At 31.3% G+C, this 26252-nt stretch overlaps 2 protein-coding genes across 6 annotated transcripts in view; one reads left to right on the top strand and one right to left on the bottom strand.

The window, feature by feature from the left end:
* Window positions 1-1623: 1623 nt before the first annotated feature.
* The window catches only part of LOC144838539 (ubiquitin-like domain-containing CTD phosphatase 1), a 34635-nt gene continuing 10006 nt past the window's right edge, over window positions 1624-26252 (top strand). The window contains exons 1-8 of one of the 4 annotated variants that reach the window (XM_078693943.1): window positions 1624-1796; window positions 2543-2720; window positions 3097-3212; window positions 3572-3670; window positions 4075-4211; window positions 4737-4850; window positions 5196-5364; window positions 23975-24126. In XM_078693943.1, the coding sequence (XP_078550069.1) occupies window positions 1634-1796; window positions 2543-2720; window positions 3097-3212; window positions 3572-3670; window positions 4075-4211; window positions 4737-4850; window positions 5196-5363 (975 nt within the window). In that variant the 5' untranslated portion in view covers window positions 1624-1633 and the 3' untranslated portion in view covers window position 5364; window positions 23975-24126. Of the gene's footprint in view, window positions 1797-2542; window positions 2721-3096; window positions 3213-3571; window positions 3671-4074; window positions 4212-4736; window positions 4851-5195; window positions 5365-8764; window positions 8906-10187; window positions 10329-23974; window positions 24127-26252 lie in introns of those variants that run through there. The other 3 variants (XM_078693942.1, XM_078693941.1, XM_078693944.1) reach the window with 3 other exon arrangements.
* Window positions 5564-24570, bottom strand: LOC144838538 (uncharacterized). Of its 2 annotated transcripts, XR_013611653.1 has the most exons (11): window positions 24550-24570; window positions 15277-15450; window positions 11481-11725; window positions 10781-11030; window positions 10162-10339; window positions 8725-9835; window positions 8326-8430; window positions 7956-8097; window positions 6918-7016; window positions 6332-6793; window positions 5564-6215 (listed from the first exon to the last, which is right to left on the bottom strand). XR_013611653.1 is itself a non-coding variant. In XM_078693940.1 (10 exons), the coding sequence occupies exons 2-10, from the start codon at window positions 15385-15387 to the stop codon at window positions 6512-6514; spliced, it is 2523 nt and encodes an 840-aa protein (XP_078550066.1). In that variant the 5' UTR covers window positions 15388-15450; window positions 24550-24570; the 3' UTR covers window positions 5564-6511. The 2 variants fall into 2 exon arrangements, 1 of the variants encoding a protein (XP_078550066.1); XM_078693940.1 differs by having other exon boundaries at window positions 5564-6793.

Here is a 26252-nt window from a genome sequence, read left to right as displayed (position 1 = left end):
TCATTACGTCATAAATATCTTATTAACCTTGCTAAATCCAAAATGACCGGTAGCTCAGTCGCCTGAGCGTCGTGTTAACACACGTATGTCGTGGGTTCGATTCCCACACTGGTCGGTGGAATAGAGTTAAGGCTATGCGAGCCACTGTGTTTGGGGTTCACAGATCATACGTCCCCCTTTCCACCACACATCATGAGGCGATAACATCAATGCATCTGGTGATGTGCTGGAAACGACCCCAAAAGGCTGTGGCAGGGCCTTAGTGCTGAGGCAGGGAGAGCACATTTAACATCTTTTTTTAAATTTAATTTTTTTTCAACCTGAATTTGATCTCGTAAATTTTATGTTTGGCGCCCTCAATTTAAAGAAATTAATAATTATCTTCGTTACGTATTTAAAATGGAATTTATATTCATCGCAGGAGTACGAAGCGGTTTGGTATGCCGTGCGTTGTTATGCAAATGAGTTTATACAGGTGTAGCGGGAAAGATGGTATTGTTAGTCATTCGCAATCAACACGACACACTGTTGAATTTTGATTTTGTTTATCAAGGTTACTACCGAAATATCCGATTTTGTTAATCTTTTATATTAGAAGATTATTTTACCGTACCACATTATACTGTAGTTTATTTTTATTATCTTTCATGCAAGATTCATCCATTCATAATACCATTTATTTCTTACCTTTCAAAATAAACAAAATAACAATTGAAATATAAATAATTAAGAGGCAAAACCCAGAAAGTAATAACAATTGGAGATTGTATTGTAATGAATCGAATCGCTTATTTTATTCTTGTGTGACCGTGAAGATGCCGATTGGCATCAAAAGAAGCAGCTTGTTAATTTGGTTATCAATCGTAGTTGTCCAAAGCTGTAGTTGTTCCTTGTGGGTAATTGTCCTAGGGGGTAGTTGTTCTAGAGGGTAGTTGTCCGGCGGGTAGTTGTCCTAAGAGGGTGATTGTCCAGGGGGTTATTTTCCGGGTGGTAATTGTCCGGGTGTTAATTGTCCAGGGGGTAGTTGTCCGGACACGATGCCTTGCGCTGTTGTGTGGTTGTGCAGGTGTAGTGGGAAAGATGGTATTGTTAGTCATTTGTATAATTTTGTACTGCCAGCTAGCATAATTTGTTTTCATTGCTGCTGGCCATTCACAGAATAATACAAACTTTGTTTTTCCTTTTGTGGCTTTACGCCACTTTTATTCGATCAAAGTAAATTTGATGTTTGCACCCTCAATTTTAAGAACCCCTGTGTTGTCAGACAATAAATACAGTAGAACATTTTGTAAAGATGCCTGACATCCTGATCATTGCGGTATAAAATTAGAACCTCTGTGGCCTAGCGGCAGATTAGTCCAAATTCAGGTCTAGGCATCTGAAGCAGAGTTCAAGAAGAGAACAACCCAACTAACCTCATGTCATTTGGATAGACAATTATCGCAGGTGATTCATTATTGTAATTGTTTTATTAATTGTAAAAATATCAAAATTAGACATTTGTGTGTGGCTCAGGCTCGTGCTGTTTGTAATTTATATATATTTATTTCTGATGAATTAATTACCGTCATGGCGCACATGAGTTGCATGCCTCGCTGGCTCGCAGAACGCTCTTTAATTTCTTTCAAAAAAGATGTCTGCGCCCATTACTTTAACAATAAAATGGAATGGACAAGAGTTTATTTTAAAAGACCTACATGATACACAAACTGTAAAAGATGTTAAACAATCAATTACAGAACTCACTGGAGTATTGCCTATGAGACAAAAGCTTCTCGGGTTAAAGAGTAAAAAAGGTAGGCCTAGCTAGGCCCTAGCTAGCCTGGCACTAGGCTCTCTCTCAGTCTCAGTCAGCAAACGAACCCGAGAAAAAGGCTGCATACAGGGGATGGCCCGATCGATCCTCCTAGCCTACAGCAGTAGTAGGGCCGCCTCCTATTTGTACCTACACTAATATTAACTAAAATAAGGCCATATTTCTAGATAGGTTAAAGTAAAGTAAGTATTTTTTCCAATAAATAAAGAAATACATTATTGTCAATTTTCAAATTCAAAGTTGAGATTTAACCACCTCCCTGTGCATTGCAGTGCTGCATATTCACAGTTAGTATGAGCATACAACCACATTTGGAGTGATTAGGTGTGAGTAAAGTTGAGGCAAATAGCAAGTGATGGTCATCTGTCATAGAAGAGTAGATGCACCAACCTAGGCCTAGTGTAGGCTAGACAATAATGAATAAACTGAGAGAAAAATTAACTGTAAATGTCCAATCTAATTCATTCCTATCCAAATATTCCTTTTTTGTGCTGTTCATTGATTGTTGGCTCAATTCACTTAGCGAATCTGCCAACGCTATACCATTGGACCCAGTCTCAGTAGATACAATAGTACATTACTGATGCGCTATAGCTGTGGACCCTAAGTTAAGTCTCAGTAGATACAATAGTACATTACTGATGCGCTATAGCTGTGGACCCTAAGTTAAGTCTCAGTAGATACAATAGTACATTACTGATGGTGTTATACCTCATTTTGTTACAGGAAAACCTGCAGAAGATGACACAGCGCTTTCAGAATTAAAGTTGAAACCAAATATGAAGATAATGATGATGGGAACACGAGAAGAAACCATAGCAACTGCCAATGAAAAACCTAAAGATGCTCCAAAAGTAATTGATGACTTTGATGTTGATGATGAAGAGGTTCTTACAGAAAATAGGTAAAATTATTAAACAAAATAACTAAATTATAAAAAACTGCACTTGGCACCTAAAATTGGGCATAAGACTCACCATCAAGGCTGCACAGCGGATGAATGTTTATAAATTAGGTAAGCTCAAGAGATTGAGGTGTGAAAGTGCAGTAGCGGCAACAATTTTGCACACGGAGAGACGCACCCCCTGGCGCATATACCCATGTGGTCCTTCGTCAGTATTCATCCAGATCCAGATCCAGAGTACTAATTGTAAATATTTCACCACACAATTACTGGTGCCAAACAATACTTTTATTTACTAATTCTTTCTTGTTCACAAAGTAATGGTAATTGTAAATTGAACCTGTATTTCTAACCATAAACAATTTGTATTCAACAGGGAAGAATTTTTAAAAAAGATTGAAAGGAGAATTCGTGAATACAAGATAGAGGAGATTTCTGCACCTAGACCTGGAAAGAAGCTGCTTGTACTAGATATTGACTATACATTATTTGGTTAGTAAATCCACTATTCAAATAATGAATATGTATAGAAATTTACATAATCCAGGTGCTATGTGGACTAGTCATTGCCATGTTATGTCCAAGCAGCCATAAAGGCTTGTTTGAACCAGTACACTAATGTGTAACAGCCATCTTAATGAAATAAATACTCATGTTTAAAATGAGTGTGTTTGAAAAAGGTTCTTATGAATGTATATGTATGCTGTTGATTGTAGTCAATGTTTTTGATACTACACTTATTGAGAAATCCCCTTTTATACAGAATTATCCATCCTTATTATCTTTCTAATGTAATGTAATACTAAGTAATTACTTTCTTACAATTGGCAAGCGATTTTTGTATGTTTCAGATCACCGTTCAGTTGCAGAAACTGCAGTAGAGTTAATGCGTCCTTATCTTCATGAGTTTCTGACATCTGCATATGAACACTATGATATTGTTATTTGGTGTAAGTATACAAAGAAAATGCTTTCTTTTTTATATTATAACCTGTACGTCTGGTTGATTTTAACGACAATATAGTATAGTACTGTAGTAGGTATAGTGTGAGTGAGTGGCCAAGCAGTTATGATAGTAGGTCCAGTGTACACATGTAGGTCCAGTGTACACATGTAGGTCCAGTGTACACATCTAGCTCGTGTGCACTTTAAAGAACCTAGTACATCTTTCGAGACGAGTAGGGGGTTACCCCGGTGTATTAGTACATCACAGTTACTGATCATAACTGACCAGTATAAATAAATAATAATTTAAAAAAAAAAATAGTATAGTATTTTATTATTCCGGTTATTAGCGATTCACTATTGGATGATGTTGAAGTAACATTTTAAAAACAAATTATTATTATTTTAGCTGCAACTGGCATGAAATGGATACAGGCTAAGATGCAAGAGTTGGGTGTATCCAAGAATACAAACTATAAGATTACTTTCTATGTTGATAGTGGCGCTATGATTACAGTACATACACCTAAATATGGTGTTGTAGAAGTAAGTTTTTTAAAGCTCTGTTTACATTATCAAACTTTACGTGACAACAAAATGTGATGTGCCCATTTCTGGATATGATGATATATCTACTATATTTGATCATATCACACTTTTTTCTCACATAAAGTTTGATAGTGTAGACAGAGCTTAAGGTTATTATTATCTATCTTTGTACACTTCTACAGTAGTATTATTTGCACCTCAATAATATGGCTAACTTAACAGATGCACATAATAGTTATAGTTATAATTTTAATCATAATATTGTCTTTAAACAAATTATTAGTAATTATTTACAGTTTGAAATTAAAAATAATTTTCTTTTATAAATTGAAAGATAACTTTTTATAAACAAAATTTTATTGGCTTCAAAACAAACATTTCAAATCATTTAAAATCTTCTTCCTTTCGGTCACATTTTCTTCTTTTACACCTCACATGGTACTGCATCCTAGAGTCGCATAACAAATACATTTATAATGAAAAGATGTTGTTGTATCATTGTTTTACTTTTAATCTTTCTAGGTGAAACCATTGGGTGTCATTTGGGGGAAATATGAACAATACAATAGTAACAATACAATTATGTTTGATGATATCAGACGCAATTTTCTAATGAATCCACAAAATGGTCTTAAGGTAAGATAATGCTGATACATTTTATCAGTTTGTCTGTAATGAAATTGTATTTTGTTGTAGAGTATAAAGATTCTGTTCCAATAGTTCAGTAGTCAGACACGGATTTAGACAGGGGCTAAACAGCCTTTAGCAACCACCTATAATTTAACATGTCTTTTTTAAATAACATAATGACTATTTTCCTGTCCAATGGATCGTTCTGACCCAATGGATCGTTTTTATCATTTTTGAAATATTAACCCCCCACCCACTTCCTAATCTACAATGCTGGATCTGGATCCTGTTTGTTGGAAGTAGCATTATGATTCAGTAGTACTAAATGTTTTTTTTCCAATTTGGTTTCAGATACGGCCATTCCGACAGGCTCACCTAAATCGAGATTCTGACAGAGAGTTGATTAGGTTGTCACGCTATCTTAGAGACATTGCAGCATTAGATGATTTGAGTTCCTTGAACCACAGGAATTGGGAGAAATACAGCTTGAAAAGGCATCATGAGGATGGGCCTGAATGAGGTAGGTAGTCTGTCATTTTAGGAATCCAGGATATTGCTATTCATATAGATTATTAACTAAAAGCATCTATTTTCATTTGTTAAACTTCTTTTAAACACAGGCAATGAAGTAATAAATAAAACAAGAGCCAAAACAAACTTTTAGTTGGAATAATGATTTTATTTTTTCATTTTGAATTTACATTAAAATGTTTCTGACTAGCACTGTATTCCACTAGCACCATCTACCAATATTAGTCTATTTATTTCATGGATACTGTATCTGATAATATTAATAAACAACAATATTAGATCATTTAAGTGTGACCTTTTTAAATAAATCAACTTTTTTTATTTTAAACATTTTCAATAAATCATTTTAACTTACAACCATGCATAAATGTAGAGGTTTTACATAAATTATATTATTTTCTGGATTATAATTATTATTTAATTACGGTATTTACATTATTTACAAATATTACATAATTTAGTGTAAATAACAATAGAATATATACATTCAAGATTATTTTTGTTCTTATTCAAGGTATTTACATTATTTAAACATTTTAAATTAGAATTATATTACAAAATTATCAAGAAAAATAAAATAATTATCTATATCATGGTGTTATTCAGTTAATAGAATTCAATCATTTATGTTAGGAAAGATCATATCAGATTGATCTTATTAATATTTAATGTAACTTTAGTATACATTTTACTTTAATATTAATTATTAATCTAATTATCTGGTCTGACCAGAACTATTATCAGTGCCCTGCACATCATAACGTAATTTGTGTCAGACTGCCTTATTATTATGAGACCTGTGCATTTGGGAGTTTCTTAATTCAGACTATGACCTATGACCTGGGTACTGTAAAAACGTGTGCATTTGGTACCTTATGATTTTACGTGTGCATTTTGGAGTTTCTCAATTCAGACTATGACCTAGGTAATGTAATAATGTGTGCATGGCCTATGACCTAGGTAATGTAAAAACACATGTGTATTTGGGAGTTTCTCAATTCAGACTATGACCTATGACCTACTGTAGGTAATTTAAAAATGTGTGCATTTGGGAGTTTCTTAATTCAGACTACGACCTATGACCTAGGTAATGTAAAAACGTGTGCATTTGGGAGTTTCTCAATTCAGACTATGACCTATGACCTAGGTAATGTAAAAACGTGTGCATTTGGGAGTTTCTCAATTCTTGTCTTAAGTTCTTTCACAAAGTCTGATGGTTGCAAAGTAAGAGTAAGTTCTAAGTTTGTGATTTCTGCGAGCTTCTTGTTGATTTGGTCTTTGCCTATTCCAGTCAAACGAAACCAATTAAAATTAATTTCGGTTATGCACCAATTACAAAGTCTGCTGTTTGAGACACAGTTTGTGTTTGGCGTGACACCACATTCAAATGCTGGACCGCTTGGAGATACACTTTTAACCTGAAATTAAAGTACAACATTAAAATTTGATACATATGAATTTCATACATTATTTACTTTCATTTTTAAAGACAAGGCAGATATTTTTATTCTGTAACAATATTAAACACATTAGTGTACATACCTCATTTTGTAGGCATTTTATTCCCCATTCTCTGCTTGGGCTTGACCTTTTTACTGTTACAATTTTAGCATGGGGTAAGCGTTTGATATAAAGTGTCACCTAAAAATAGAAAACATTTTGATTAGGATTAAGAATAAATTCTTTAGATTAGTAATAATTCAGATAATTTTGTATACTATGATAATTTCTGTTCCTTTCTGTGATGTTTGTTTTTAATGTAGCGGTAGTTACTGGTCCATCATCTCTCGTACAAATAGGTTTCGTAAAAGCTTTTATCCAACTGCCATTCGGGCACTGAATGCTTGTCAGTATACCATACAAGAGTGATGTGACACTTTGTAATTGTTTTTGTTAGTTTTTCATTATCTGTTTTTGTATACTGTATCTCGGAGCAAACATAATTTCTAATGTATATTTTATATGTAAATGGAAGTAATAAATAGAAGTAATTCCTCTGTTAAATGAATGGATGAATAAATGTAAATATTTATAAACCTTGATGATTCTCATTTACAGTGGAAAATATTTGACTGTTTAGAATGTGTTGCAATATTTAAGAGATTATTGCATGTTGATTTAATCCAAAACTTCCTACTAAATGGCGTGTGAGATGTCCTTGTGTTATGACAAAATGATGAAATGACCAATTGCAACAAAACCGGAATTTGATTGCTTGTACAATATTAATAGTTTAAGTAGTAAAAATTAAGCCAAGGATAGGAAGAAGAATTATGGAAGGATAAATATTTTAGACATTATTTATCTATGACTGAATAATCTTATTTGTGAATAGTTTTTAAATCAAAATCATTCTATTTCCACAAGCAAAAACTACTTTTTTTTTTTAAACCAATGATTTTTGTTAGTGAATAGAATATGAGAATGTAGATGTTCAATTATTATTTGTACAACAAAACCACAATGTCTGTCAAGGATTTCATACAGTACTTCACACAAGGCTATGTGACTTAATTTTGTTTTGAAAATAAACAATGAAAATGATGTCATTATTAACGACGTTAATCCCAGACTATTTACCTCTTCTTTGGCTGAAGTTCTTATCATATCTTGTGCTGTTTTAGGATCTACTACTATTTGGTCGTTTATCCTCCATAAATGGTCACCAATGTGCAGTTTGTCTAAGGCACTTCTCTCTTTTGAGCTTCGTTTTCCAGCAATCCTAAATAAAAAGTATTTAAATATTTAAAAACTATAACAGAAAATTACTATAGTTTAGTTTTTAAATTAGTTTTTCTGTAGTATTTTCAGTCTGCAGTTTGTACAGTTTGGATTTTTGTTATTGTGGAACATGAAACCTTAAACTTGAAAAGTTATTGTTTTAAGGTTGTTGTATATATAAATGTGGATGGTGGTCAAAATAAGTCTAGAAAGAGAGTTTACTACTTACCAAATATAATCGTTAAATTTAACAAGAGCCAATTTATCAATAAGATCACTTTTGCGAATTGGTATAGGAATACCGTCTTCTTTTGTTTTTTCCCAGAGAATTGTACTGAAATAGACAATGTAATAAAAATTAACACTTACGATTTGTGATACTGTAAACACTGGTTTCAAATTGATATTTCATAAATAAATTTTAACTTTTCAGTAAACCAAGGCTACTGAAAATAGCCGAAACCGAAAAGTTAAATTAAAAGTTGAAATAAAACCAATAGACGTATTTTTATTTTTGTTTTTGATATGTTTTGAGGTAGAATGTATGTAGTTGTATTATTAACATTGATTGATTAATTTAGAAATATGTAAATGATTTGTTTTTGCTAGTTGTTTTAAGTATACTTACTCCATAGTTCTGCTAATTTTTTCAACATCCATTCCTTCAGGTCTGGGAGGGAGCGGTCTATCAGTCACATCTATCGTTGAGTTGTCTGCCCTCATACTTTGTGAATCTGTAAATGTCTGTGGTGACGTCCTATCAATTCCGATTCTTCGTGTTCGAGGCATCTTCCTCGGCTGTGTTGGAGACTGATGCTTTTGACGACCAAAGACGTGTGTAGGTTGCGGATTCGATACTTTCCTTCGATCTAAAAATGGAGATGAGGGCGGTGTTGGTGTGGACATTTTACGTGGAAAATCCTGTTCGTATAATATTCGCCTGGGACGAAAGACTTCCGGTTTTGGTGATTCTGGAGGAGATTCAGGAAAGAAGTGTCTGGTTGGAGAACGAGGGGATATTTTTAATGGTGATTTTTGTTTGACTGTAAGAAAAGAGGAAATGGGTAAAGAGTTTGGAGGAGTTGGCACTCTGTCCATAGATGCATAAGCTGCATTGAAATCTTTGGCTACTAATCCATCATGCCGTCTGTCCATTGTCCTAGAGTTTGGAGAGATGCTTCTTCCATTTGCAAGTTCAGGCATGGCAAGTCTGTCTGTAATATCTCGTCTGGGTGGGAGAGACGGAGGAATGAGTTCACCATGTCTTGGAGGCATTGACGGTGCATTGTCCTTGAATGTGTTGATCTCGGCAAGTTGGCTAGTGGAACTGGATCTTCTGAGTCTTAACCGACCTGTTGGTGGTGGTTCTGGAAGGTCATCGTCCTCATCATCACTTTTATGGAGTACTAATATTTGTTTCTTGGGTCGTGGTGGCGTTGGTGGCGGTATAGATGGCATTGAAGTTGAACTTATTAAAGGCCAACCTCCTACTGATGATATATTCGTTTGGCTCGTTGACTTCAGAGGAAGATCAGGCGATTTCAAGGGATTGTAACCGGTTTGGATTTGTTCAGTTTGTCTTTGGTTTGCTCGTTCGTGAAGTTGCCGCGACACTTCTGCCAACGTTGAGTATTGATCTCGTTCACGACATAGTACTTCCCTGTGGGTCTCCTGCGCTCGGAAATGTTCTTGGTAATTTGATACTTGATGAATGTTCATGTAGCCTGGCATTTGTTGTTCTGGAAAATTTAAACAAATTTACATTTTATCGATTAATGTATGATTCTAAAATATGTATTGACATACCATGATTAGAAGATTATACACTTAGACAGTTGTAATAGATGGAAAATTAAAGTTAACAACTCAAGAATTTATAATACTAAGTTTAGAGATTTATTTGTTTTTTATTTATTTTATTTCAATTCGCAATCAACAGCGGTAAGGCCGCCATTTACAGATTGGAATACATAAAAACACAAAGACAAAAGAACATCGACAAGGTCCACAAGAACCAATTACAAACAATTCTTAAGTTTTGGATTTAAATAAAGATAAGACATACCACATTCAATATGGTTTCTGTTGCAGCATTTGCACTTCTTTTCACTGACGTCGTCTTCATTGGTGAAATCTGGTGATGCTGTCTCTGCTCTTGATAAAGATGGAGAAGTTGAACTAGAACTTGCTGTTTCATCCTCTTGTGATACATTTGGAATTAAATATTCTGCATCGTCATCAGCCTACAAATGTAACCATTGATAATCAACATTATGCTATTTGTCATTTGAGTATATTAATTTGACATTAAACTAAAACATCTATAAAACGTATTTAACCTTAAGCTCTGTCTATACTATCGAACCAGTTTTACAAAAATGTGTGATGTGCCTAAATATGGTAGTGGTATTCCCAAATATGGAAAGAATATGACATCATCATGTCCATATATGGGCACATCACATTTTGTTGTCACATAAAGTTTGATGGTGTAGACAGAGCTTTAAACATCTAGAAAACTTGTTTAACCTTAGAAAAAAACATTGTACAGTAGTGTTTAGATATGTTTTTATCATATATGTTTTCCCTATGTAGATAATAAAGTAATGTACCAGGTATTACACTAAATGATGATACTATGTAAGAAGTTAATGATGAATAAAGCAAAAAATAAAAAGACGTACCTGTCCACTCATTGTGTCAATTGTTGCGTTCTCATCTATAACATCAATCGTCTTCTTTTTTAAGGGATGAAACGTGTCCTCCATTGCGGCTGGAGACGATTTCCTCTCATTTCTTTTTATCTTTGTAGTGACTGGTGTTGGAACACTCTGTGTACGGTGTATAGTTGGGTCTGGGTCCTCTACTTCTGTTTTGTGACCCAAATCAGCTATTATTCTATTCAAACTTGTATACCATTGCTGTGCTATTTTCCTATTGTGATAAAAAAAAATCACTTTAAGAGAAATTTATTAAAAAATGAAAAGCAAACTAAAAAATGGATATAACTTTTGTTACAAATAATTAAATGGTAATTTCACCTTTAATATTATTAAAAATTGCTCTTATTTTATGAATCTGTAATTATTCTTATCAAAATATTGATAAGAGAAATAGTTATTAAGACATAAAAAACTTTATTATTTCCAATCAGAAGAAATTACTGATCTTGCAGTCAAACGTACATGCATTGATTTTTCAAATATAAAATATCAGAAGTTTGTTTTCTGTACACTACATATATCATAACACAGAATTTTTACCTATATTTTTATACACACAATTTATATATATTTTCATAATTATTTTTGTTAAACTTCAATTTTAATGTAAACTTTCCTCGTATCGTATAACATATTACAAATTGACAGTTAAATCACTCACTTAGAATCTGCTTGTAAATACAATGCCATATCTTTCCTCATAAGTACGCAAAGAATGTTTTCATATTTATGTTTATGTATCTCAATGTGATCAAATAGGTGAAGCTTTGTAGATCTGAGTAATGGTACGGTGTCCACTGCATGCTTTGGTTTCTCTGCTGCAAAGTCCTTATCATCTTTATATTCATAGATTGTGGCAAATTCATTTTCTTTGTAACGAAGTACGTAGAATTTCTTGTGTTTTTTCTAAAAGAAAGATAAATTGTTTTTGTGCCCTTATTATTTTGATTGAATGTAGTATTCCTTCTTTTTATGAATTTTTTAAGAAAATCGATATACAGTCTGACTCTATTCAATCAAAATGTTTTAGTCTCAACGATTATAGTTAACATCTTATATAAGTCAAAGATGCTCTCCAGGTGGAATGCCATCTTGAGATGAGTAGTAATAGTATAGTCTTGTTTATTTTTAATTAATTTATACGTAATTTTACTTTCTATGGACCAGAGATTCCTAAATAAAAGGTTGAATGAATGAATTACTTTATGTGTGTTCAGTATTGACCTAGAAATGTTATATCACACTACAGTAGTATTCATAATAATTTCAAAAATGAAATGAATGATTATTGTTATTATATTTGGAATGAATCATACATAAAAGAGAAAACAGTGTGCTCCCAAGTTGTTCTATTTGAACTCTTCTTTATGTTTTGACATTTTCACAAAACTTTGTTAAAGCTCAATTTCCAGATTCCATCATTTTTTCCTCGCTAACACTTGTCACAAACCTCATTTCCTTTTGCACAATCTGTTTCCGAATTTAGATAATGCTTGTTGATATCAAAAGTTTCAATATTATCAACTCTGATTCATAGGTGACATTATAGATACCATCGGTCAACCAATATTATATTTACACATATGTCATCAATTATTATTATTTTATTTATTTACCAACAACTTTGGGTAAATAATCTTTTATTTGAACATACCAGAAGCTAAATGAATTCCTAACAAATATAATGACTTTGTAAACAAATTGTGCAATTTTGTTAGTTTGTCAATATACTCCTTATCTGTCATTTAAACTGTTATCAATAAATGATATCTAATTCTGTTTTTCTTCAAAAGGCTAAGTTATCACTTCCTTATACTGACAACTTTTTAAATTGAAAGTATTTTAAAAGAATTTTGGATAGAGGTCTTACATAAGTTTATTGCATTGCTGAAAATGGACAAAGTTCATTACAATTATTTTCATGGTTTGTTTTTAAAAAAAAGGTTAGTATATAATAATGTATAAACTATTCAGACAGTCGCGGATTTAGACGGAGGTTAAACTGGCTTTAGCGCGCGCCCCCCCCCCCCCCCCAAAATTTAACAGCCACTATTTTTATTGTATAGACATATACCTAGTAGTTACTAACTCATTGATACGGTTGAGTGATTTATAATTGCCATTTTGATATGTTTTTGATGTGTTTTGCAACTGGTTGCCATTATTACTAATCCATTATGTTAAATCCTGGATGCCTACCATCACGGATCTCATTGTGTGATTGTTGTTTGATTGATTACTTCCACATTGTGGTCAAGTCCTTTCAAATGGGGAAACACTTTATTTTACATTTTTTGTGGTATTCATCATTTGTTTATTGTATTTTACACGTTTTGTGGTATTCATAATTTGTTTCTTAGAATAAAATGATTTATAAATAGAGAAATCCTATTTAATAATGAATTGTATGATTTTTTAAATGGTTCTATTATTAAATTTAGAGATTTTTTCAGTTTCCTGATTCTACAATAGACATCTCCCTGAATAGACAGTGTTTAATTTACTTGTTCTTCAGTATGTTACTTGCAAGAATTAATCACTGTGTCCTATGTTAATACAACAATAGTTTTTCAATATGTAAGAGAACAAAACAGTTTTCCTGCGTGAGTTGAAAGAAATTGGCACAGTGTTGTAGCGTTCTAATATCTGGTTATCATTTTGTTGAATTATGCAAAATTGAGCATTGTTGTATTCCTAGAAATTATGAAAGATGTATGATAATTGATTGACTAGACAGGTTTCAGCATTTTAATACTAGTTTCGGGATAAAATTAATTATACATAATTTATAATATGTTGTATTTTCTATTAGATATTTATTTAATTATTGTTTTATGAGTGCACCCTTATGATAAGTTCATTGGATGTATAATTGTAGTCATAGTAATCACAGTATTTTTTATAATGTATTACTGTACATGTTCTAGTTTGACTATATTAATGATAAATTAAGTCAAGCACTTGTTCAAATGTGATTAGACACTTAAATCATCGCAAGTTGTTACATTATGCAGACCTCGACATTTATATACAGACAGCAGTCTCCATGGCAATATGGGATACTGTGAAATATCATTTTTTACATTGTTGCGGTTTAAGAGGCAACGCGCCAAATTTTATCAATACTTTTGATCCCATTATTACCTTATAAGTTTAATTGCAAATGTCAAACAAATTTTAAAGGATTTTCCTCTTGATTTTTCCAAGAAAGTTTAAATGAATTTAATAATTACTTTATAAACTAATTATATTAGATATGAAGTCAGTTTTTAAGGTAAAACATATATTTAACAGTTTATAAATTATAGTTTAAAGTTTACATTAAAATCCATAAGAATTATCATCGTAATCAAAATACCACAAAATTAAAGCGTATTTCCTACCAGATTATACTTGGTACCATGCATTTAAATTTCCATGATTAATCATGTCGGTAAACCACAGTAGCCCACTCGGTCAAAATATCAAATATTATAATAAATTGATTTATAACACTTAACTCTTGTCAATTAAATGCCATATTTATTGATTATTATTATTTAATTTACTTGGGTGATATATTGGATGCAGGGTCTGAATTGCTATACATATCCAATCCTGTTATTTTGTTTCCTAAATGTTTAACTGTCAAACTTTACTATATGTTTCATATTTTTAAATTGATAATAATTTAATCGTTAATTGTACTTAAATTGACCTAATATCAGTTCTCAATTTCCATTTATTTGTTTAACTTTCCAAAAATAATAGCCTTAGTTGCGAATTGTTGCTATACCGCCACCACACTGCAACTGTTGCAAAAGTGCAAGTTGATTTGTGACAGGAATCGGTTATGTTTTGATTATATTCCCGAAGGGCGCATCTTACGTCAAAGCTTGTCGACTGAGTCCTAGCAAGAACTTGTATCATAGAGGTAAGAGAAGTCTTGATAAGGAATCCAGGAAGCTAATTCAAGAGCTTATAGGGCCTAGCTTTAATAGATAGCAACTATCAAATATGTCAATAGAATTGTCTGTGTCCCACTGTGAGCTCAACAACCAATGAATTATAATTGAGAAAAATTGGCCCCTGGTTGTAAGTTTAATATCCTAATAAGGGCAATGCTTTTCCAAGTATAAAAATTTCAATAAACTTCACTTTGTAATGATTTTATGAGACCATTTAAAGCATAATTGTTTAATAGTTCCAGGGTTCACTCTTCCCTGAGAGTACGTACCTATATTTTATAAACTTCATTATCCAATTCCTGTTTTCCATCAACTCGCATTAATTATACCTCTCCCCATTTTATTCCTCTCCTTTTTATGCATTCTTCTCAACCATCCTCAGTTTTTCTCCTCATCTCAATACTCCTCCTCTTACATTGAATGGTATTGGGCATACTCCCCTCCCCCTTTTATTATTGCTTCCCCCTTTTATAAACCCTTCCCACCCCCAGTTTCTCATAATCCTCTTACCTTGAATGGCTTGTCTTTCATCTCCTCGTGACCTCTTGTCAAATATCCAGAAATCATTACTTGTTCCAGGTTTTTTTTCAATGTGTTAACAGAATTTGCCATGATTTCCATCGAATGTTTTGGAATGGGGAACGCGCAGTTTACTTCTTTGGGGTAACTTCCAGTGGTTTTTCCCTATAAAATAAAAATTAAATAAGTTAATGGTTAATTAAATTTGTGTAGCGCAAAATACAAATAGTCTCTATGCGCAGTTTAACAGAAGTGTAAAAAGAAAGAAAGTGTTATTGTAAAATAAACCAACAAAAAGCCTAATAAACCAAACAAATTGACCAAGACAACAGAAAAAAGTCTGTACATCATCTCTATAAAATCTCTGTATAGAATAATAATGTACAGTATGTGGGACTGTGGAAAATATTTATACTTCAGCTTTAACTAAAATCACACAGTACATACAATCATTCTACTATCAAGCTGGTTTTCTGAAAAAGATTCCAGACAATTCTGTATTAAAATCTCATATATATTCACACCTCTCGCAAAATTTTTTTTGGTAAATGCAAAGGAGCCTGCGAAATCAAGAGAGAGGTCTGTTGTGAAACTAGTATAAAGTCAAATCTGGTTGATGTAGATTAATCTCAATACAATCATTTATATTGACCTAAATAAATATTATATTTTAATTTGTTTAGATGACTAGGCCTTTGCAGTAAGTTTGAACTATGTCAGGGCAACTTCTAAGAAAATGCAAGTTGTTTTGCATCAACCCCAATATAATATTTTGGCTCCATTTTTCTGCAACTTTAGATAAAATGATTAACATTACATATAGAACTATATTTTGTGAAATAAAATGACTGTGGTGTATAATGTCTATACTAGATGCATAAGCTAACATTTCCTGTACCATATCTCATTAAAAAAATATGATTTTTAATTTTAAAAGTAAAACTAACTTGAAAGTTTTTATGTTAATAATTAGTGAATATTTTAATAGGGTCTGGGTACTTCCTTCATCGGGAATTAGGTCACATTGATTTTAAATTGTTTTCAAAAATGACTAATGAATATAATCCTTAATTTGACCTCTCATTTGACCTTTCATAAAAAATCTTTATTCTCTTAGAAACCTACTTTTTGTAAGTTGGATTAACCTTAGCAAAAATATGTTGATTTTGATAAATAATGTGATTAAAAAAAAAACACTTTGTGAAAATATATTAATATTTATTTATGCAATTCCCTTCCATCCATTTTAAAACTCTAATTTTGTATGATCTTTTGTTTCAAGCGTAAAATAACTACATAAAAGTTTATTAGAAATGTTAAGACATTAGCATCCTTTTTAGCCACAAGAATCACCAACCAGCATGATGCATAACAGGGTTATTTACCTTTCTACCATATTCTGTTTAATCTTCTTAAGAACAGGATTTACAAATAATATAATATTTCAATTTTTTAAATAATTTTTTAATACGTTTTGCATCTAATTAACAGAGAAAAAAATCTGCATAACAGAAAAAATGATAAATGTTTCTTTATTAAGATGCTTTTATTTAATTAGTCTTGGCAAATCTTGAAACAAAACAAAATTTGTATTATTAACTGAAAACCCCAAACTGAATATTATTAATGTAATATTGTAATAATAATAGTTTTTATTTACCTTACTAACTTCATACTTTTGAAAAAGATCCACAGATGCATACATTGTGGATTATCTACTAAATCTGCTAATTTGTAACAAAACTACACGTGTGTACAGCCACATACGTCTATCAGCCTAGCCAAAGTATTCTTAAATGAAACAATTTCCTAACTTTGATATGGAAAGAAGGGCTTCTTTAAAAGGAAGTATTGGGTCAACCGCGGGGTCAACCGGAGCCAATCACGGTACAGGTCTAGCCATGTGTGTGCATGTGTTGGATTGTCAGGCCTTCAGTTTTTACTGTTCTAGATTAATTTCTTCCACTTATTGAATGATGATGTGGATTTAATTTTTTTACACGTTGGAAGTTATCATAATTAAAATCCATTTTGAGGTCAGTGATTAGTGACTCATGTTGTTCTTGATGATGTTCTTTTTTTCCGTTAAGATTGATAGAATTTCCTGATTATATAGTTAGTGGTATTTAATTCACAAACAGCACCTCTCCTATAAACTAAATGTAATGGTCAACTTAATAATGTACTTAATTAGCCCAAACCAACCAGTAGACACTAACACAATAACAAACCATCCTGCCATAAACAGACAGTACAATATCCTAACAGTTTTTATTTAGTTTAGAGCATTGAGTAAACTCCATGGTTTCGAGTGTATATATTTCAGTAAATTACACTAAAAGTAAAACAGCTATATTTTTTCCTTTATATTTGCCATAAAAAATAACTTTTCCTTCTTTTGATATAAAAAGTATTAGCACTCACCATATTATATTGATGTCCGTAATTTGGTTGAAAACTTTTCACATAGATAATTCTACAAAATTGTGCTATTGATAATCAGTGTGCAATCCTTCACGTACAATTGGATGAGTTCCATAAACACTCTACTTTTATACTAAACTAGTCTGTTTACTGCAAATCAGTTTGTGATTGGCTAGGACCATTGAGAAGCAACCAATCAGGTACCTATTGTCTGAATGAGCTCTATAAGCTAGCTATTTCCAGGAAGTAAATTTGAAAGATTTCTTACACCAGGATCTGAGCAGCGTGGCTCAATAACACTACACTACATCTTAAGCATAACTAATAACTATATTATCAAAGATCTATTTCTATGTATGATCTAGGGGGCCTACCACAGAAACTATGACCTTCAAATGACATAGGGCAGCATACTTTAATTAATGATAACAGGTATCCATAGGTATGTTTTTTCTCAATCTCAACATGTACCAGGATGATGGCTGAGTACAATTACACACTTCCTTATCACATCCTGCCAAGCAAACTTGATTGAAATTTCCAATATTTTTAGGAAGTTAATTTCTTTTCAGTAATAAAAAAAAAGTATAAACCTTACAACAAAAATAATGAATCTTACGTTAAATTTTGTAGATTATCCAATTATTTTTATTTTGTTGGCCAAAATGTTAACATTTTGTGTTATACACATCAGCAAAGACTGAATTAACCAGCGACAATATAATTATTCTTTTAAAAATAAATTCAAATTAAGTTTAAACTTATAGTTTATATTGTTTCTATCACTTTAATTCATTAAAGAAAATAGTTTAGTAATCGGTATAAAAATATGCTTATACATACTAAATTATTTACAGAAAAACTCCTAAAATTAGTTGTTGGCAGAGTTTCATCCTGACTGCCAACATCTCTGTATTTTGCAATGTTTAGTATCAAAACACAAGTTTGTTGTTACTATTAACAGAAACCCAATTGGGTGTTTATTTATAATTGAGACACAATATGATAATATTGACACCATGTTGGTTCATTTAAGATTAACTTAATAACTGTCTTAAGGCCTGGGTTATGGCAAGATACTTGGATGTATATTTGATCCATCTTTCAGTTTGTTAATAACATCAGTACGGTTTATCCTTTCACTTTACAGATACATCTTTTGTTTTTTTACCTCTCACCAAGATGGGATCAATTATAGTCATTGTACTTCTTCTTTGTTTAACATCTAAAAATAACTTGTCTGATGTTATGGTTTTCGTCTTTCATATCCTTACTTTCAAATTTTATTGTTTTCTTTTCATGAGTTACTATAAAATATTGTAAATATATACTTTATACTTTACACTCAGATGATTGCTCAACATGAATTTTTACTTTCTAATTGTGTCATGCTAACACTATTTAAATCTTGAAGAAATAGTTTTATAGTCAATAGTTCTTATTGTCTGCTGGCCTACTGGGGCCTAACTTCTTAAACTTAAATGATGATTCAATTATGCTTAACTGGAATTTGATGAGGTTGATACTAAAAAATCAATGTCATTTTGATTTGTAAGATTGCAGAGACCTCTGCATAAATATGTTTTATTTAACCTTAAGTGATTATGTAGTTTAATATTTGTCACCTAAAGTCCTTTAAATTTGTCATAAATCACATTGTGAATCATTAAAGTGAAAATCTTGTTTTTACAACAACAATATTATACCTTGCAATATTAACAATAGGAGGCATGGCGGAGATGTATTGAAATCATTGTACCATGAAGAATCTAAATCCTGCTGACGTCAACCTACCAGCTACTAAGTAATTCCCCTCCTATTCCCTTTAAATCTATTCTATTTTTAGAAATATTGATCTCTATTTAAAATGTTACTTTTCACTACTTCGTCATATCTAGGAGATTTACTCAAATGAATGTAGACACCTATTGTGTAACAATTTAGCAAAAGTCAGCAGAACCAGAATGTTTTCATGCAGGTGCGTGCATGTTGACTGGGTATTACTTTTCGACATTCAACATCCATGTGTGCCGACAACACTACAAACTTTAAACCAGGTTAATTAATTGTTCACAACTTTAAAAGTTTGATGTAACTTTTATTTAACTTTTTTACTAATTTAAGTACTAAATTCTCAGCTACGAAAAAAATCTCTTTAGATTAGATGTGGTATATTTAGTTTTAGTAATATTTTGCCTAAATCTCAACCATTATGTTTTCTTAATCATAGCAAACAGGGAATGATGCTTGTGTACTTAAGTGTATGTACATAAAATTTAAAAAAATAGCATTTATTCATCTTTTTCAGGGAGATGGGCCTCAGTTTTTGTGAATAACAATTCATTTATATGAATCCTTTATTTATACTGTGAAAATCACCAGGTACAATACAGTGTCAATTCCATACCAATTAGTAGTAGTAAATGTAAAAGTATTAATACTGTCTGGTTGATTTAAGACACTTAAGTCTGTTTCCTTGCTTAGCATCAAAACTAGGTCCATGATCATGAACTTAATGGCTAGAAAAAAGAAAGTTCAGTTTGAATTTGATCAATCCTTTGTGTCTTAAATACAGTAGATCCTGCAATGTGTCAAGTAGGGTAGTACTACACTGTATTCCAGTGAGGAGTTTTGGCTGTATGTTGACAACAACAATAAAGATTACAATTTGATCCTGAGAATCGTAATCATCGTATTATATTTTATTAATAATTCAAACGACAAACAAGTTTAAACTGTTTTGCATAAAGATTATTAAATTTGTTATAAAATTATAATATTTTCAGAATTAATAACTCTTTGACTTTTGTTTTTTTCTGACCTTTTATTTTATATGTTTGTTCCTGTTCCTGTTTGTTCTTCTCAAATAAATAAATGAAATAAAAAATAAAAACAAATAAAAGCAAAGAGAATATCATTTTGAAGTAGACACATTAAAATAGTTTCTGATTTACCAAAAATATTTTTCTTTTTTCTTTTGTTGATTTATATATAGTATATTTCAATCTGTTTATAAACTTTACAATAGCTGGTGACTGACGTAGAACAAAGCAACAAGTCTAACAATAAGAATTTAAATCCACAAGTTATTATTCACTCACAAATATTCTAGGATTGTGATGACGTTTAAGTATATAAAAATAAATTTCAAGGCTGTATTACATTGTGAACTATTAGTATTTCAAAAGAAAGGCATGCTTTATGACTTCCTTTATAACCTCTTTCCAGAAATTATTAGAAATAGTGGGTTTTGTTACGTTTAAATATACCTGTTTATAGTCGCTATGATGTTATTATAAAAAAAACTGACGTAAACACATTTTCTGATTAGTTTTTAGTAGAACGTGTATACAATGTATTGTTTTGAATCCGCATATATTGTGAGAAATTAAATTATATGTTGGTGAATCACTTTCTTAAACTGCATTTGTATTTTTCTGTCTATTGTATCTATTTTAAACTGCTATGCACTTTTTAAAAATTGGAAATTTAATTTAAATCTCAAATGTGCAAAAAAATCACAATATATGTGAAATACATCCAATATTTATTCTTCAAAATATCTTCCAATCTACCTCCAACCAAATAGAATGGAATTTAAATATACACAATGTTGCGATATTATGGCCATGGTATTTTTGTTTTTTGGGGTTTTTGTTTTTTTCTTGTAAATAGTTTTGTATACTAAAACGGCCTTGTTAAAAACACTATATAAGTGATCAAGTTTTTCAGTTTTCAAATAAAGTTATTATTATTATATTGCTGTTGTGAAAGTGATGGCAATTTAGACAATTACAACAACTACGAAATATTATTGCCTGGTATTGTTGTAGGCCTAATATTGCTGTTGTGATGGCAATTTTGACAACTATGAAATAAAAATTGTATATAAAGGAAGAGTGCGCTTATTTACTGTGTCAGGATGGATGAAGCTTAATGGCCCTACCAGGTTAAGACAAGCACATCCTAAGTTACTGTTTCTTTTACTCAGAGCTTTATAATCGCAATTAAGGATGTGACAATAAATCCTATATTAATTCTTAATCCAAACAGAAACTAAAGCTAAATCTCAGTAGTTCAACATTAGTGCAGAAAATGTTTAAAATTAAAAAGAATGTGTAGGTATAAAAAGAGTATTATTAAAATGTGTTTTTAAGGTTTACAGTGTTTATTTTTGACACTTTCTTTTTACTCGGCCACACTCTCATTGTTTGGAAAAAGTACCACTCGACCTTCCGAAAATATTAGCAGCTATTTATATCTAAACAATACATGCCAACACTCCCGTTTTGGCCGAGAGACTCTGTATTTCAGACTCTCCCGGCCTAATATTGTGCTTTTTTCTGATTTTGTTCTCAACGAAAAGAAATTCCCCTCACATATCCACCACGCGATACAGCTTGTGACGTTCCACAGTGCACTTCTTACCTCTTGATAATAGATAGAGGGTGCTGTTGAGCTAAAAAACACCACCTACCGTTTTTTTAACTTCAGGTATTGGCATGTATACTTTAAACTGTATACGGTTTTTCTCTCTTTAAAAGCCCCACTGGTGGATTCTAATCTATGCTATCACATAGTATCTTACAATGAGACTGTTTGCTATGGGCTACTAAGTATGAAGTACCCTGACAAGTATAAAATGCCACTTGAGAGTGACTTACCGTAATCCTTTCAAAGCATTTTATTATTTTATTGCTTTTCATAATTAATTTTAAGAAAAAGTTTGGTTATAAGAGAGCATAGAGGGCAGCAGATTAATAGTCTAGGGACATCAATGCAAGGTAATAAATTATGATTAAAATGTTTTACAATAAATAAAGCATGTTCTATGAATATCATTAACATACATAATCTGTCCATATTTTAATAATGTGCCATAGTTTAGTACTTTAATAATACTACTGCCCATAATATTTTAGTGTGTCCACATTTTTATTTCAACTTTGACATTATGTAATAAAAGAACTTTACCATAGACAAATTAGATAACTTTACCATAGACAAATTAGATAATTTCACATTATGTAATAAAAGAACTTTACCATAGACAAATTAGATAATTTTATGTAATAAAAGAACTTTACCATAGACAAATTAGATTCAATTCAATTCAATTAAAACTAATTTACCATAGACAAATTAGATAACTTTACCATAGACAAATTAGATAATTTTATCCTGAATATATGAACATTTTCAATCTAGCTTTAAAAAAAAGTAACCAAAATTGAACGCTGTTTTATGCTGCATTGTTAGCCATTACTGCTGTATGTTATCTGCAAGTTAGCATAAACTCATATGGGAACTTTATCACAGGAAGCCGCATTTTGTAACATATTATATACAGGTAGAAGGTTATCTAAGTAACTAATGTTGCTTTTAAACCAGGTATGAACTTATATTTAGCCAAGTCTTTCACTTCTGGTAGTAAGAGTGTTAAAGTTAGAAAGTTTAGCCCATCTATTGTGAGTCCAATTATAGCAGCTTTGTTGTGTGTACATGTTTTTATTCTTTAAATAATTTTTATTTTTTCATTAGGGAATGTTTTTTATTTATTTGATTCGGCACAAATTAACTTTTAAACATCAATGGTTTGGTGAGAACTGGGAGTTGCACGTGCTCATAAAATAATGTAATCACGGTTGCCACAAACCCCAAGATATATAATTAACTAGATAAATACAAAGATAGTATTCATTTTTTTAAAGTTTTAATTTTGTAGTTTTTTTTTTATTGTAGACAACAATGTGGGAATTCCAAATTAGATTAGCAAGGTCAAAATTGTAGTCTTTATGGAATTGAGCGTCTTGTTCTAAATAATTTGAACCTGAGATCAGCAGTCGAAAGTGACTCTCAATTTCCACATTCAGTCGGGTTCTCATTTTTAACTGAACTAAAGTCTCTGTATTTTTAATTTTAATTTTCGATCAGTTCTGAGGAAACAATATGAGAATGCTGGCTGTAATCTACAAGGTGAAAGTTGCAGTTATTGTACAACAAGAGCTGAAAATAAAACAAGAAAACCAATTGGGTTCTTAATTAACAAAAAGTACTAGCAATGCTGCCTGCCTGTAAATAGTAGATAAAGCAGTTCTGTCTGTAGACAATAGATAAAATGGGTGTCAACGTAATCAGGTCAAACCTTTCATTTGAACATTACCTGTTTTCAGTTTTCCTTACATTTATTTTCAGTTTATGCTTGATTCTTTTTGCATGTTATATGTGAATTTTTATGTTGCGGAATGACACTGTTTTCTTTCAGTAACACGGCAAAACCCCAAGTAAGATCAGTGGCTTATAATGAGCAGAATTGGATTCGAACTGATGCCATTGAGCTACGTAGCATGAATTGCACCTTACTTTTGTCTGCATTTTCAACCCACTCTAAATTGTCTTTTAAGATTACATTTTCTTTTTATGGTAGTCCCAAAGTCTCTAATATGGGAAAATGTCAGCATATTACAAAATACGATTAGACAAAACGAGCCATGGAAATGTAAAGGTCACATCCATATTCCCTCGGTATTATTATTAACTATCAAAACCTTATCTGAAATCTTAATTAGCATTTAATAATTGTAACAATAGTGTATGTGTCAAGTATTATTTCCTGACCTCAATTCAACCTCTCAACTAAGCCTATTGTCTTCCTAGAATTAAACTTTTACACCTTTTTTCTTTTAATTACATACAACAGTCCTTAACTTAATGTCTGATAACTCCTTGGTGAGAGACAATTAGGACAACACCCGCACATTTACAAATCATTTTTTTTAAACCAAGAATTTCTAGCATTCAAATGCTACAGTTATCCTTTATTTACCTATAAAAACTTACCTTTTACTTGCAATAGTATCTTTTCTTCCTAAAATCTGTAATCTAAGTTGTGCATTCTATATTCATGTTTGAGGATGTTGGTATATTACCAAATCAACCAGACCTCATTTTTAAGACATACCATTTATTGAAGACTTGAAGATTTGTTGATAACAAAGAAGTACTGTCACTAAACAAATAAACGCTGCCGTATAAAGTATGATGATTTAGTTTTATTAAGTCTGCTTTTTAAGAAAATATATTGAAAACTAGTTATGGTGTAATATGTATTTGTGAATATAATGTAATATTGTAATGTTTCTCTCCTATGGGAAATGGAATAGTCCAACTTCTGACTTTTTTTGCCAATTTTTAATACCTATTATGAATTTCTTTTATTTCTATGCAAATAAAAACAACACCTAGGGGGAATTCCCCCCACATTGTGACAATCCTACGATGTTTACTTTATGATCCACAATATAAAGACAAAGTCAATACAGAGTTACATGATTCAATGGTTTGCTATAATAAGCTCATTTCAATGAGAGCATTGCTTAAACTTGAAAACCACAAGTAGACTAACTACATTGCTGTACAAGCTATAGTACAATCAACTATGAATATTATATAAATAACTGTACTTTGATCTTTTACTTTAGTATTTGATCAAAACTAAAATTTGTTTCTTGAAAAAGCTATATATATATAGTAGGCCTATGTTGTTTTGTCTGGAGGAATTCCTTTGCTATTTTGATCTACTGTATAAATTTATGAATATTTTGTTTTGTAGAAACAGTGTATTCAAACAAGAGCTTTAAAATTAAAATTGATTGGTTGGTGAAATCAAAATTAGTGTCGCATATTTTAGAAACATTTTAGAAAATTAAAAATATATAAACATAGTATAAAATCTTATTGGCAACATTTACCAATAAGGCCATATTCTTGTGTAATCTGGTAATGCAGCCCTATCTACTATTTATTCTATATTTTACATTATTTATGAATAATGATTAATATTTAACGATTAAATTGTGTTTTAAATTTACAGAACAAACTGGCAAGTGGATTATTAAGAAACTAATGATGAAAGTGAAAATTATTAAAAGACATTTTAAACCTGTGTGATTATTTCGTAAGCACACTTTTCACTTTTTCTAACGTTAATTTTATCAAATTTCTTTTAGTACATCCAGCATATATTTTCATTAAAAGCAGAATGGAGAGATCTGATTATTGTACCCATAACTAAATAATTCTAAAAATTGTGTTTTATTAAAAATGCTCAGCCCTACTTAGTTTACCGCCCTCTACAGTTTCCAATATGAAACCTGTTTCTGTAGCTTCTACACGTTTACTGAAGTTTCTGAAAAGACCAAGCGAGAACGCCCACTATCGTCCTTTACAACTCCGTTAGCCTAAATATGTTATTATTTGTTCTTTTTTTATATACTATTGTATTTCTCTTGAAACGTTTTCCATCATTCTGACATTACGTTTTCCACAATTTGTTTCCATAATTTTTTGTTTTGGCAGGGTGGTTTGTTTTTGTGCTACATTTTTTCCTTATAAATCTTATTTTATTTGGTTTATCCAGTTTTCTTTTGGTCTTCCTGGTGTCTTTTTACTTTCTTTTCAGTTTCCTTCATTGATGGTTTAATTGGTATATCATCCGCTAGTCTAATCCATACCATTTTAATCTTCTTCGTTAAATTCTTTTA

Source organism: Antedon bifida, chromosome 3 (assembly GCF_963402885.1).
Source record: "Antedon bifida chromosome 3, ecAntBifi1.1, whole genome shotgun sequence".
Lineage (NCBI taxonomy): Eukaryota > Metazoa > Echinodermata > Crinoidea > Comatulida > Antedonidae > Antedon > Antedon bifida.
This window is presented reverse-complemented; position numbering and strand designations above follow the sequence as displayed.